The 14,554-nt window shown below is 44.3% G+C and overlaps 1 protein-coding gene and 1 pseudogene across 1 annotated transcript in view; both read left to right on the top strand.

Moving 5' to 3' along the window:
• The window catches only part of LOC111958802 (eukaryotic translation initiation factor 3 subunit E-like), a 48,173-nt pseudogene extending 39,331 nt beyond the window's left edge, over positions 1-8,842 (top strand).
• A 2,472-nt stretch (positions 8,843-11,314) lies between these two features.
• The window catches only part of LOC111958570 (R-spondin-2-like), an 86,298-nt gene continuing 83,058 nt past the window's right edge, over positions 11,315-14,554 (top strand). Inside the window, exons 1-2 of the mRNA XM_023979836.2 lie at positions 11,315-11,776; positions 12,068-12,367. Coding sequence (XP_023835604.1) covers positions 12,160-12,367 — 208 coding nt within the window. The 5' untranslated portion in view covers positions 11,315-11,776; positions 12,068-12,159. The remainder of the gene's footprint in view (positions 11,777-12,067; positions 12,368-14,554) is intronic.

Below are 14,554 nucleotides of genomic sequence, written 5' to 3'. Positions count from 1 at the left end.
GTCATGTAAGTAAGCGCCTGTGTTTGTCTCCTTGCAGGCCCCCCCCCCCCCCAGCCGGAATCGCTGGCAGATTTTGGCAACTTTTGCATGTTGAAGAAAGGGGGGGGGGGGGGGTGGGGGGAAGCCTACCAAGTTTAGCTCATCAGATTGTGCATAAAAGGTCACTTCTAGCCCTTTCAAAACTTGTTTGAGGATCTTGGGCTGAATCCCAGATGACACTGATTAGGACACTTAGCGGTTCAAAGTTTATCATGCCTAGATAAYCGTTGTCGTTGCTGAAATGTGGTGTTGCCTGATAGCGCCATGTAATTGGGTTTTCTTCAAGCAGAAATAGAGGGTGAAAACAGCTCTCTAAGCATACAAAGAGTTGTGAGTTCTTGGAGAACTTTTGAAAACTGAGGTCTGTGACGTGAACCTAGTACTCGAGAGTAGGAACGCAGTAATAACCACAAAGGAATGTAAAGCCTTTTGACCCATCATTTGAGTGCACAATGGGGTCATGAACACTAAGTAGAGCTGTCTTACTGCTCTTTTATGGCGGTGTAAACTTTTCAATTTTGCTGTAGCCCATCTGTCAGTGTAGCTAGCCCATGTGTTCTAATGTTGGGCAGAYGGTGTTCTTGCCCCTATGGTGGCTGTAGAACCCCTGAGAGTGTGGTGGTGTGTAAATTGGTTTCTCCCYCACTGCACAGTTGACCCTGCACCCCTGGGCACAGATGAACAGTGATAAGTCACAGCCACTGTGGTCAGTGGCTGGCTCCATTCTTGTCTCCCGTTTCATGTGGAGGCAGCTGAATTAAAAGATTTGTGGTCGATTTTGGAGCACCCCGAGTGGCCTGGGAGTACTTTTTTGCAGATGGGGGTTTCTCCTTTTGAGGCTTTTGCCAAAGTAAATCGCTTGGTAACTTAAATGTGGTTAGAGCAAGACCCCCACCCCCCTTAACTCTGCATGTATGAAGAAAAATATAAATAATRCTTTCTTCTGCTCTATTTTAATTTGGCAGTGAATTGGGTTCCCCCACATTTTAATCGGGGCCTCAATCCCAAATAAGGACTGCAAGGGGGAAACCTGTTGCTGCTGCACTTTTATGGCTCTCCAGGGCCACTCAGTRAGAATCCAATCTTGATTGCGCTAATGAGTTTACGAAAAAGCTTAACATTCATTTAACTGTTTTACTTTCCTTAAACCCTGCAYTGGTCTTTTATAGAAATGCATACACAGAGGCAAATAATCACTACAATATTTGTATTACTTAACTTTTATTTCCCACCATCTCTTCCAGGTGCTTGTGAATGACTTCTTCCTGGTGGCTTGCCTGGAGGACTTCATTGAGAATGCCCGTCTGTTCATCTTTGAGACTTTCTGCAGGATCCACCAGTGCATCAGCATCAGGTGAGACCAGGGAGTGATGCAAAGCACCAGTTGGGGAACTGACGGGAAGGACCTTGCAAGGGATCAGTCTTTGCTAGACCGTTGTTCGCCATCACTGTKCAAATGCTAAGATGTGCACCATGCACTACAGTGGCCAGCTCAGACTAGCTAAAGTACACAGGAAGGTCATGACAGTCTGTCACCAGCCAATGAGCTTGCTAAGCAGACCAGCTGCAGGAAGAGGGTGGATATGTGCAGTGATTACAGGAATGCCCCCCACAGATAAGCGTTTATTGCCCCTTTCCCCAGTCAAATACACTCACATCTCCACATACACATTTTAGGGATTAGTCAATGGGAGCTTTAACTGCTTCCTGGTTGTTCTGCTCACTAAACTTTTAAAGACCACCTCAGTGAGAGACCAAACCAGGGACAGGTTTCTCTCGGGGAGAGGTCAGGGTTTAGATSGGCTTTGACGGCTTTAGATTTTGCCAGCTGCTGATGCGGGGGAGAGAGGAACAGCGTAGCTCCACTTCTGAGTCGTCCTGGGTCAGGGTGGCTGGTGTTCAGAGGGTTCTGAAGTTCTCTCTTTCCCAAGCCTTGTTACATCCACTACAATAAATTTAACTTGGACAGTCACCAAAACAATACATTTAGTCAACGCTAATTATGGTGAGTATTAGGGGGGGGTGGTAATGGTCCACAATTAAGGATTTGGCTGCCTCTTGTGCATCAATTCTAGAAAATAACAAATGTATAGCTATACAGATTAGGCGCATCTAAGGCCCAGTCTACCATTAGCCTTCATCTTACTGTGGACTTCGCTCACTCTTCACTCTAGTCTGATATACTACTTTATTTTTACCTCACTGCTTTTAGTGTACACTGAACATTTGTACTTGTGGAAATGCATTTAGAAAGACATAGTTACTGTACTAAGGCAAAAATGGTAAAACTCCAACTTTGAATGGAATATTTAMAATATGCTGTCATGGACATTGAATGGAAAGGGTGAATGAATTATAACTTTTGACAGAGCAATTATTGCACTGCCTGTTATACAGAGCTGTGGAGGTCTGTAGTCAAGGTTGAACCATGGAACACGATAGGGCTCTGTCGAAATCTCCAGTTGCAGATTGTCTGGAATTGATTAGGAGTCCCGGCTCTTTTTTTTGGCAGACTTGCTGCAATTGGATACATTTACTTGTTAAAGACCACAAAGGTTAGTGGTAACAGTAGGAAGTTGAATTGTGATGTTTCTCAATTTTTGTCCTGTGTTTGTACGTCTTTGTTAGCCYAGATTGTAAAGGAAAGGTAAAACAGAGCGGTCCTCGGCAGTGTCAGGGATTTCCGTGTTTATTTAAAGCTGCTGCGATGACGATGGACAGAACACGTAGTTTATTTTTGACAAACGCTCAAATTCCATGTCATTAGTCTGCTACCCAGAAGCCCTCTGCATCCAAGCATGGACTCGAATGAATCTGATCCCTGTTTTTAATGAGGACATTTTTACAGCTGTTGGCTATGAAGGTTTCACAGATATTTAGCTCGCTTTTTTTGCCCACGACATGGGACGAAAGTAGACTAGAAGTGCGGGTAATTGAGTTACTTTATGCAGAAAGGCTCATGTAATATAGGAAGCTGTGAACATGTGACCCCAGGATTTGAGCTTATGCTCCGTAATTGCATCCACATATCTTTTTGTCTAGACTTGGGTATGTTTTTACAATTTTTGATTTCWTTTTTTGGATTCACAAATGTAATATTACAATATTTGACTTTCTTGAATGTTGATAGCCAGTCTTATTTCTAACATTGACCTCAGATGGTACACTGTCCAGTGACTTTGTCAGTACGTACATAAGACCGAGCCCGTCAGCCGACACTGAAATGTGGCACATGGAAAGGTAGTGGACATCTTTTCCCATCACTCAAAATGTTTTCCTAACACTTAACTTCTCTGATAGTTGSAAATAGTATTGTTGTGTACTTGGATGTAAAATGGCAGATTTTTCCACTTCACAATAGTCATTAGAAAGACCACGCGGTCATTTTCCGTTTTCCCGAAASATCTATTTTAATCAAGAAGCCGAAAGCGGGGGTCGTTCCAAATGGCTTGGAATCTCTTAATGCTATCATATGGTAGTGTTTAACAATGCATTCGTCTGAGCCCAGCCACTTTAGAAGTGCCCCCTTCTTTTGGGAGTTTTCCCTCTCTAACAGTTATCCTGACCTCTCTCCCTGAGTGTGAGGGTGGCTGAGAGACTCACAGGAGTCCCCCCCCCCATCCCCCCCAGCCTGAAATTGAGTGCTGAGAAACCAGTAAGGGGTTGAAATGAACCCCCCCCCTTTCTCAAGGAACAGGGCTATGGCTGTGTAAAACAAAACCAGTGTAGAAGGCGTTCTAGTTGGCTTAAGGGTCAAGGGATATGTCAATAGTTGAGTTTGTAGGTCTAGCCCCCCATTTTCTGAAGTTCCAGGTTAAGATAAAAGTTGAGACCTGGTCTATAAAGGAGATAAAGCAGAGTCCTTTGTAAAATATGATCCATGAATGCGCTTCCCCCAGGAAAGCATTGCCAGATTTCCCGTAATGAATTAGAGTAGGTTGTTCTCACTGAAGTTGTCCTGGGTGCATGCAGGGGCTGCCCTGGGCCTTTTGGGGCACTGCGCGTTTACTGTGGTATGCCTGGGGAGATCACATTCTGCAGGGGGTTAGGGCCGAGGTGAACTCGCCATGAGGAAACTGGGTCACATTTGTTTTGATCTCGGATCTGAGTCTGGTTRGACTGACATGTGCCCTCCACTTGATAGAGTCACCAAACGAACGCACTCTGCGTACCCCTCTGCGGCAGTCACACATCTCTTGGGTTACATTTTGAAACTGAACCGTGTTTATAGACCTACACCAGTCATTTTGCCCAAATTGGTGCGACCTGTGTGTCTCCTTTTTAGTGTTGATTCTGTCACTCCTGGATGGCAGACACATGTTAGCCATCATGACCTAAACTCACGTGAGTGGACAACTGACTTTTTTTGTATTTTTTTTCTCTTGTCGGGTCCTTCGTAATGAGCCGTAAGTGCAATTTTGTTTTCCGCAGCATTTMGCCGTAATTTAGTCATTTGAGTGCGAGTGACAGGTTGGTCGTGCCCCTTTCCACTCCTCCAGCCCGTGGGGATTCAACGTTAATCAATTCTTAACTGGTGTTTTTCTCTTCTGGTATCCACCTCCTTCAACAATGCTGTGGTGAAAGTGGTGATGGATCATCACGCTCMTGTTACTTGGAATCCCCCGAGGCACTGCCTCTATGCTGAGGTAATGCTGTTTATTATTTGTTTTTTTGTCTTTTTTGAGCCCCTTCCAGACACTGATGTAATTTCAACCCCCTCCGTACGTAGTTTTGCTGCTACTTTCAAAAAAGATGCCAAGCTGGGTCAGAGAGGGGCGAGAATGTGTTTTTGCTGTCGGGCCTTGAGGTAAGGCAAACATTATCCCAAATGAGGTTATTTCCAAATGGGAATTTACGAGGGAGAATGTCTTGAAGAAGTCAGCGTTTGMGAAGTGACCGTTGAAACGGTCCTGCTGGTATTGGCAACTATTGTGGACTGGGTCTGATCCAATAGCGAGAGGTGGTTTGGGGTGGCGAGGGTCTGGCATACTCACAGGTCTGTCTCTCCGATCTCCGTGGGGGAGAAGAAACTTGATTAATGGAGCAGGAAATTATAATTAGTGGGGTGCACTTTTCATACAGTCCTCATAACCCCACGGTCAATGCACACACACTATCTGTTGTTGAACGAGTGTATTAATGAGGTTCGTTCAAAGGTGTGTTCGAGAGGTGTGTGTTAGGTGACTGGGCTGTGGGATGAGAAGGAACTAGCTATACTACTTGTGGTGGAGGAGATGGGTATATTTATAGGCCCCTAATATGAAATGGGGGAACAGCAGGAAATGTCGGGCGGGCGGGAAGGAGTGGGTCTAGAGGGTGGTAGTAGTATCAAGGGGGTTTAGTTATTTTCAAAGCCGCAAGYGAGGCCTGCTGCACTGGAAAAGGCTTTGGATCAAAGAGGGCCAGGCGCCCACCACCTCCCTCTCTCCCTCGGTGACACATCCATGTCCCACCGCTCTATCAAAGAGCTCCACGGCAGCAACCTGGCTTTCATTTTGGGACAGTAGKAGGTCCCGCTCTGTCACGGCAGGCTCTGGGCCAGGTGGGGTGAACGTAAGTGTGTGTCCAGGAGAGAACATCAAAGAGTAAAGTGACTGGCTAGGGAGAGAAACCGGGATTCCCACTGACTCCTCTAATTGCGTTAGCCTGGGGAGTCATGCAATCTTCTGTTCTAGTTCATGTAAGATCATTTGCGCATGTTCCCCTGATCCGGTATCTTTGACATGTCATTGTATTTTACTTTATAGGCCTTTTAGTCTAAGAATGTGTTAATGACTTGGTAATGTATTAGCATTGTCCTGTTAGCTTTGTTACAGTCCTAATGCAGCCCATTCGTCATATTTAGTAGTGTAGCAAGTGTAGAGGTATGGCATCAGACCGCCACTGAAAAGGATTGTCATATACACGAAGTGTACCAAACATTAGGAACACCTTCTTGCTATACGGTTGCACCCCCCCTTTGCCCTCAGAACAGCCTCAATTCATCAGGGCATGGAGTCCACTAGGTTTCAAGTGTTCCACAGGGATGCTGGCGCATGTTGACTCCGATGCTTCCCACAGTTGTCAAGTTGGCTGGATGTCCTTTGGATGGTGGACATTTCTTGATGCTCACGGGAAACTGTTGAGGTTGAAACCCAGCAGGGTTGCGGTACTTGACATACTCAAACCGGTGCACCTGCTACCATTTAAAAAAAAAAAAAAAAAGTGAATAATCTTTAACACGTCTCCATCTACACTGAGTTGAAGTGGATTTAACAAGTGACTTCAATAAGAGATCATAGCTTTCACCTGGTCAGTCTGACAATGAAGGAGCATGTTATGTACACTGTGTAATCTTTGCTTTTCTGARGTGTGGTCTTTTCTGCTGTTTGCTTCAGTACATTAGAGGCTATACCCAACTTTTGCCCCTGGGCTATAATGGGCCAAAAAGGGTCCCCTGAAGGGACAAATATTGCCCAGAAATGACCTCATTGGGCAGAGGGGTACACCTTCCCACGCCCCAGTTGATTAATGTGATGATGTGGTGTGTATATGAACTATATAGACACAACTCAGGCCACATTTTTCTTTAAACAATTAGCAACTTAACTTCTCTACCGCCTATTTAATCGGAGGACACGTGTGTATTGTTCCACTCGCCTTCTAAAAATCCTGTTTCTCCTCTGCTCCTCCTCAGCATGCTGGCAGACAAGCTGAACATGACCCCCGAGGAGGCGGAGAGATGGATTGTCAACCTTATCCGCAACGCCAGGCTGGATGCCAAGATAGACTCCAAACTGGTAAGACTGACGCCCTGTCTGTCTGCCTCGACAATCAATGACCTCTGCTCCCACGCAATTGATTAATCTGATTTTTTTTTTTTTTTTTTACTCCTCGTAATCGGGGAGCTTATTCTCCGGTGTACCTCTAGATGCAATAAAGTGCATAACTGTAGAATGACTAAGACGAGAATAACAAGGRATGGGATGGGCCATTATCATAATAGGAGGGTATACAACACAGTACGAAGTAAGCAACCACAATACCTTACCCTTTTTAAGTCCTTGTTCTCCTCTGTACAGCTCCACATTGGGTCTTGCATGTTTTGGCSTACCCATCACGGCGCAGAGTTCTCTGTAATCAGCTAATCATACCCTAGCCACTCTGTCTGGAATGACATAGAATTACCTAGATGTGCACTGAYATTTACATAAATGTGTCCCGAGAGGCTGGCGGGTTGGCGAAACGGTGGCGTGTCTGTGAGACGAGATGTGATTGGCTCTCCCCGCTGTGTGATTAGGCCTAACTGTGCGCCCCTCGTCCTGTTCTTATCCAGGGTCACGTGGTGATGGGGAACAACGCTGTGTCGCCGTACCAGCAGGTGATTGAGAAGACAAAGAGCCTGTCCTTCAGGAGCCAGATGCTGGCCATGAACATCGAGAAGAAGATGGCCCACGCCAGCAGGAACGAGGTAAGCGTGTTGTCGCCACTACCCACCCTCCCATCCCTTGTCAAAGACTAGACTACCTATTCCATTTTCCAACTGACTCTGTCTCTTACGTGGGTGGACACAGTTCAAAGCCCTCTCGAAATGATCAGCTCAGATAGAACAGGGCTAGAAGAATGTCGACGAACCAGCTTCAACAAAACGCTCCACTTGACACGGAATCAGCCAGTAAGAGCAGGTTTTAACGGAGCTAGCGGGCACTTCCATCATCCCATTGATCTTCATAGGCCTAATGACAAGGTAGATGTCAACGCCGCCGTAAAACAGGGCCTGTMCCCTGTGACTCAGCTACCGCTGCACAAATAAGGTCGATTCTCACACTAGCCTCATTGAACATTACTCAAWRTACGSAGTTCCCTGCACTTAGTACAGGTCCCCACAGATGTTTGGCTTGGGGTCCAAATTTTGGTCTGTTTTGATCTTGACCATGTATGAGTGGTATGTAAAACTAATCCACGAAGGTAATCCTCAATGATCCCACACATCCCTGAGCCCCACCCTCTCCCCATGCCAGCAGTGCTCCTTGAAGTTAGGAAGAGAAGGACATGTCTGTAAAACCAAAATTAAACGGATTCTTCAACTTTTAAATGAGTCAGTCCACCGCCTCCCGACCCCTTCAGATTAGTTTATTATAAATATATATCTAATCACAACGGGGCCAAGTGCGCTTTAAATGTCCCCCTTTTAACTGTCCAGTTCTGAGTAGGTATCTTTTGATGTGTTCAGTTACCACCTCTCTTGTTTGAATATCTGCAGGAAGAGAGCTGCTATATCTCTGTTTAGTAAAAGCAGAGACCCTCGTTAAGGTATTTCTCTAATTAGATAAGAGGCTGCAAACAAGTGTCATTACATCCTCAGGGCTACAAATCACTTCTAATACATTTACTGCCTGCCATCTGGATGGGCTGTTGGGGGTCCGTTACGCATGCATATACACATGGGCGGACACACACTTGCTCACATTTTAAGTCAACTTCAAGTGTTCGACTACATACTCTCATGGGGATTTCTGTTTTTAATTCATCACAGAATTCATTAAAGCCCAGAAACAAAATACTGTATGTCTGTCAACTGGTAGTCTAACCTCTCCTCCCTTTTCTCCTCCCTTTTTTCCCCAGACACCCAACTGGGCAGGTCAAGAGACTGGCTTTTAGCAAGACACTACCGAGAATATTTTTTATTCCTGTTCCTACACAGCATTCCCATCCAGCAACAACATCCTGTTTTTTCTGCTTGTCCCTCAAGGAGCAGAGGATATTTTTTTTTGCTCTTGGTTCAAGTCATCAGTGATTCAATAAAACAGACGTGTAAAAACCATTTTCACCAATGATCGCTTTATTTCTGGACATTACAGATGGTGGTTGAGGCTTAAGTGGTTAGACTTRTTTTGCATTGGTAATACTTGGAKGTTTTAATGTGTGCATTAAGTCACTGAGGGGGACAGTTAATACTGTTTTGGGTGATGTGGCTCATGTATGCGCTGTAATGATGAGTGTTTAGGCTATTGGGTTTCATGGTGTTTTAGTGGCCCGGTTCACCATGGCAGTCACACAGGAGGGGAAGTGAGAGGGGGGCAGACAGAGGTGATGTACAGTTAATAGTGGTCATACTCTCTGCCAGTCATCTTTCCCTCTGAGGACATGAGGGACTCGTAAACCTCCATTAGCCAGACTAATCAGTTTAATGTGCCTCTTGCGCCTCCCCCCCCCCCCCTTCTCTCACCAACTCTTACTTCAGCTTCTGTCTTTCTCACGTAACTTTCTTTCCCTTTTACCTCTCAACTTGACCTTGTTCTAAAAGGGGAGATGGTTTCAGGTAAGTGACTACTCTTGTGAGTGACTAGTGGTCCTTCGGTAGACAAACTTTCATGGGCTGCTACGTCTCTGGGGGAGCAAAGAAGAGGTGCATCCAGCTTCCATTGGSGCTCGGAGCCAGACGATTCAAACACTGACGTCACCTTGGACCAGGCCAGCGGGGAGGATAAAGTGATTGGTTTACCGGTCCTTTGCTATGACGCATCATGAACATAAAAGTTATCCTAGCCCTTAATTATCATTCACCTTACCAGTGCACTCTCCTGTATTGTTTTAGTAGGATGTCCAGACCAATACCAGACTTGCCGCAAACAGCCCTTTGACCACAATGTCTGTCACTGCACTCGAATAAAGAAATAAACAGGCAAAAGGTCACTATCGGTTTTGGCTGGGAAACTTCCATGGTTCTGTTTTTACATATTGTCCAAGGTTTTCCCCCCACAAAAGGTTTGCAASCGGTCCCAGTGATGAAATGGAAAACTTACATTGTGTTTTTATTGCTTGAGGTTAGAACGCTTGTCTTGTATAAAACCAGTGTGACAAAATGTGTCAAATGAAAAATGTCATGGAAGGTCTCTGGTTTTCTCTGTGGGGTGGTATTCCTATATGACGCTGCTCCTCTTTCCATTATCTACAATCATTTTTAGTCATGCTCTGTTCCATGGCTATATTTGAATGTTTTCATATAACTTAAGCTTGATATTGGTAAATTAAAAAAATCTAAATGTTTACGTTACAAAGCCTTTGGTAGTGATTAACATTCATTACAATTTAAAAATATATATAATGTCTCTTTTTTTCATTTTATTTTTGACRGGTCAMACTGAATTGACCTCTGGCTTTTCAAAAGAGAAGATCAGAGGTTTAGATGTGTGCGTTATATACAAGGACTACGTATGGAGTGTAACATATGCATTACACCAATCTGTAACCACTGGACCTCAGTCATTTCTTAAAACTCTACCTCTGGTTTATTTTGAGTAGAATATTGCTTCCCAATTGGGGCAGACAGTTGTGTCCTGATAAGTGCCCGACACAAACTAATTTCCTAAAATAAATAAAAGATTAAGTGCCACACCTAGTGGTCAAAGGGGGTACAGCATTTACAGCCTATTTCTACCGGAACTGGAGGTGAACACTATGATGGACCTAGGTAGGTATCAGGAAATCTCAAATAGGGCCTAACCTGTGGTTTTTCTGGTCTTTTTTTCAGGACCGGTAGTAGGCCTATTCTGTTATCACTTTTGACTTACCTTTCAGTTAGTTTTGAGGTCATGCTAGTTTTGTGTCAATTGAATATGTAGATTGTTTAACTGTTAAAGTTACCAACTTTATATCACATCCATTAGTGGAGCAAATAGTTGTCCAATCACATTACATTCTCCTAGAGTAAGGCCTTTGCATCTTTGAAGTTGCATGCGTTCTTGTTTCTTGAGAGCAAATGACAAGAATGATGGCAACGATGGTGAAACATTGATGATGGTTATGATCATTGTCTTCCCAATTTATCCATTAAAATTCCACCATCAAAGCCATACAACTATATGTTTTCTTTGAAATCCTAAAATGAGAATAACTTGCACTGCAATTCACTAGCCTTTCGAGACATGAAAAGGCCTATTTGTCATATAGTGGAAATAACAGTTTAACCATGCAYGTACTAGCAAGACCACTTCTCATTGGTCAAATGTGAATAATTGGACGACCAAACAAACTCCATAGAAAACGACTTTTAAGAAACGTAAAGTACCGTAATATTTTTTTAATCATTTGGAATTTGAGAGAGAGCCTATCGGTCATTCAACATCCAAACTAGGGATCGATAGCCTTCAACAATACCCCACTCCAACGTCACGGGTTGTGCGTAATTTCACACGAGAATCAAAACGGCTGCGATTGATTTGTTTCATGCACTAGGACCCTGAGGGAGCCTCGGTGTAGCGTGAGGACCTAGGCAGCTAAATAGCATGTGTCATCTTCATTATCTAAAATAATAAGAAAAAACACTTCACTCTGGTCAAGGGGCTTCTAATTCTGAGCAGCCCCAAAGATCTAGAAATCTCCACGTGACAGGAGCAGCTATATGAGAAAGCAGCCCAAGCATCAGGACCAGTAGTAGCCTACCACTTCACCTCTGCTCGAAGCGCAAATGCAGACAATCCAGAGGAGAATCTACTGGCTTCATATCCTTTGCTTTAAAAACCACAACGTAAAACGGGACGCCCGAATGGTGTAGACAAGTTTGTTGGAGTGAAAAAGGACACGCTTTCAGCGGGGAAATAGGTATTATCGGAATAAAACTCGCGTGCGTCTCAAGGAGAAGGGAGATCACTCGGACCTCTGTTCTCTTCAGAATAACTTTTCATACAAGAGGGATGCTGTATGCTCCAGACCCGCTGTGGCTTTCTGAAGTGGTTTTAGACTGTCACATATGCAGGTATGTTTCATATTGTGTTCATTGTTAAACACAGCTTCTTGCGCTCGCTATATTGGAAGGTTATTGCTTGTTTGAGAGGCGTTAGAATTCATTTCATGCCACGCTCTTTTGTCGGGAATGGAGAGTAAATTAACACGTGTGGCAGAAAAAAACATGTCATTGTTGCAGTGTATTTAAATACAGTAGGGTTAGCCTCCTAAACTCTTTAGATCAAGTATTTTTCCCATGTTTGGATAGATGTGGATATCGTCACGTGTGTTATCACAATAACCCATGTCTTTCTTTTTACAGCACTCAAAGGGACACTTGTGAATGAAGGAACGGTGATCTTCATAAAATGATATTATTCCGTGGTGAGATACTATGTCGTCGCTGCTCGTTTAATGTGTGACAAATTGGAATCATTCAAGAAACTGGAGGAAACGAACCAGATAATTCATCCCAAACACCATTGGCACTTCTTATTCGAGTCGGAAACACCAGCCGRCCAGATGCAGTTTCGACTTTTCTCATTGGCTTTAATCGTGTTGAACTGTATGGAGTACAGCAACTGTCAAACGCAGTCAAATCGCTGGAGGAGGAACAAAAGAGGTACGTGAAAAATCGTCTATCTATGCATATAGCATCATTGACAATGTGACAGTTGAAAGCGAGAAGTTTTGGATAGTTTCTGAGACCGCAACATTAGACGAAGAAAAATAGACATGGTCGGACAGATAATATTGAACATTTTGAGACCAAGAGTTTAATCAACATTTGTTGCCATTGTATATCCGGTTCTGCTTATGATGATGTCGTCATAACCATGATTAGATAATTACCTTGCCAATGTATTCAAACATAACTCGTTGGCACGTCTCCTACACACTGACACTATCATCGCCCTGAGCACCGTATATTGATCAGGATACAGTGACCGTCCAGCATCCTGTAGACTAGGGCTAGGCTATTTGAGGTGATGCATATCTGGTAAATGCGCTCGTGAGTTCCTGGATGCGTTTTATGCGCTCTYCTATTATCACCCGACTGCCAGTGAAAAAAAGGTATTCGATCCACCTAATATATCCATCCCGCCAAAACGAAAAGTCCCACAGCGGTGTAAAGCAGCAGCCGAGTCTGTCCAGACTGTGGGTATGTTTTACGAGGCAACTGTTCGGAACTTCATGAGTTCAATGTGGAAACTATTTTTCWAAATTGTAACAAATTGTTGAGACTTCGCCACTCAAAGATATTGTTAGTTGTATTACTAGATTACAGGTCATTCTTGAAAATCTGTTTTGGGGACATTTTGGCAAATGCGCAAAATGTGCGTCTTGGACACATAGCCGTCATGGTTTGCCAACTCAAAAAAATGCCTGATAAGATTTGTGATATTATCTGCTTCATATTTCTTACATAGTTGCTGTTGGTGAGTCGTTTGGTCAAATAGCCTAGGTTACCCCAAATTGCTTCGGGCTCTCTGTGCTCTTACCTGTCCGACTGTCCGTGCCAACAAAGAGAGGTCTGTGTCTTTAATTAAATGTGGTACTGCTTAGTAGGCTACAGCGACTAGACGGTAAAACGCTGGTGGTGCGGCTCTGTCTATCTATTGTGGAGCGCAGCGGCTTAAGGGGGGGCGTATTGTGGGAGTTTTAATGAATAGATGCGGAACCCCCTTTCCCCTGTCATATGAATTCGACCTCTCCAACCTCCTAAGCTGGTTTTAATTGATCTCATAACCGCAGAGTTATCTTTGAACAGTTGGTACATGCATAACAATCGCCTCTGGGGATTTAGCCCATTGGTAAAAACAGCAATGTGGAATGAATGAGCAGACTGTGACCATCAGTGCGTCTGCTGTTAGCAGCACCCCTCTGGATCTGTGACATAAGCACGGTCCTTACTCCGGGGGTGGCAAGGGAGAGAGGGAACACTGCTTAATCGGAAGTGCGTGTGCTATTCCTTATTGATCCCATGGTCGCCTGGTTATAGCACCAATACCCCAAACAGTGCATGTTACAGTGTGGTGTGGAGTACAGTAGGATGATCCTTTTCTCAATGCAAGTTTTTTTGGGGGGGGGTTGTAAATTGTAAGGCAATCACAGATTGAATCATATGCAAGGCATGCCAGGGGGAACCTCCACTCCTGGCTGCAAGCCTTCCACTGCCCATCTGCAAATAATCAAGCAATCACTGTGGGGTACTTGCACAGACACACTTTTCTCTGCTCGCCTATTTTTCTCTTAGGATTGGAGTGATCTCAGATGCTCCGTAATATAATGTTCTTAATGGGATCAAACTTTTTGGCACAGAGTGGAACTGGTTAAGTTGAAGTTTGAGATGTCATAGGGAGAGAGGAAAATTGATAATGGCATAGATGTGTGTGTTTGTCTGTGTTTCTGTGTTTGTTGTCGATAGAAGTGGTTGAAATGCTTTTGGCTAACAGGCTAGGGAGGTATAACCCTTACGTGTGTGTGTGTGCATGTATGTGTGTGTGTCTGTTTGCATGCATGTATGTGTGTGTGTATATGCTGTCTCTTATACACATCTAGATGTGTATAAGAGACAGATGTATATATGTGTGTGTGTCTGAGAGAGAGAGAGAGGGGGGGGGGTGGGGTGGGCTGGGGGGGGGGGTGAGAGCAAAAGGTTAACTCATACATTTGACCCTGAGGATGTGATTAGGCTGAGCTGTACACACATCACCGTAAACTCTCTGAACATCTCAAACTGGATGCTCCAGCCCTCAGCGATGTATGGGTTTTGTACAGATTGTTTTTTGAGGGAAGGTGGAGGATT

Source organism: Salvelinus sp. IW2-2015, linkage group LG35 (assembly GCF_002910315.2).
Source record: "Salvelinus sp. IW2-2015 linkage group LG35, ASM291031v2, whole genome shotgun sequence".
Classification (NCBI taxonomy): domain Eukaryota; kingdom Metazoa; phylum Chordata; class Actinopteri; order Salmoniformes; family Salmonidae; genus Salvelinus; species Salvelinus sp. IW2-2015.
This window is presented reverse-complemented; position numbering and strand designations above follow the sequence as displayed.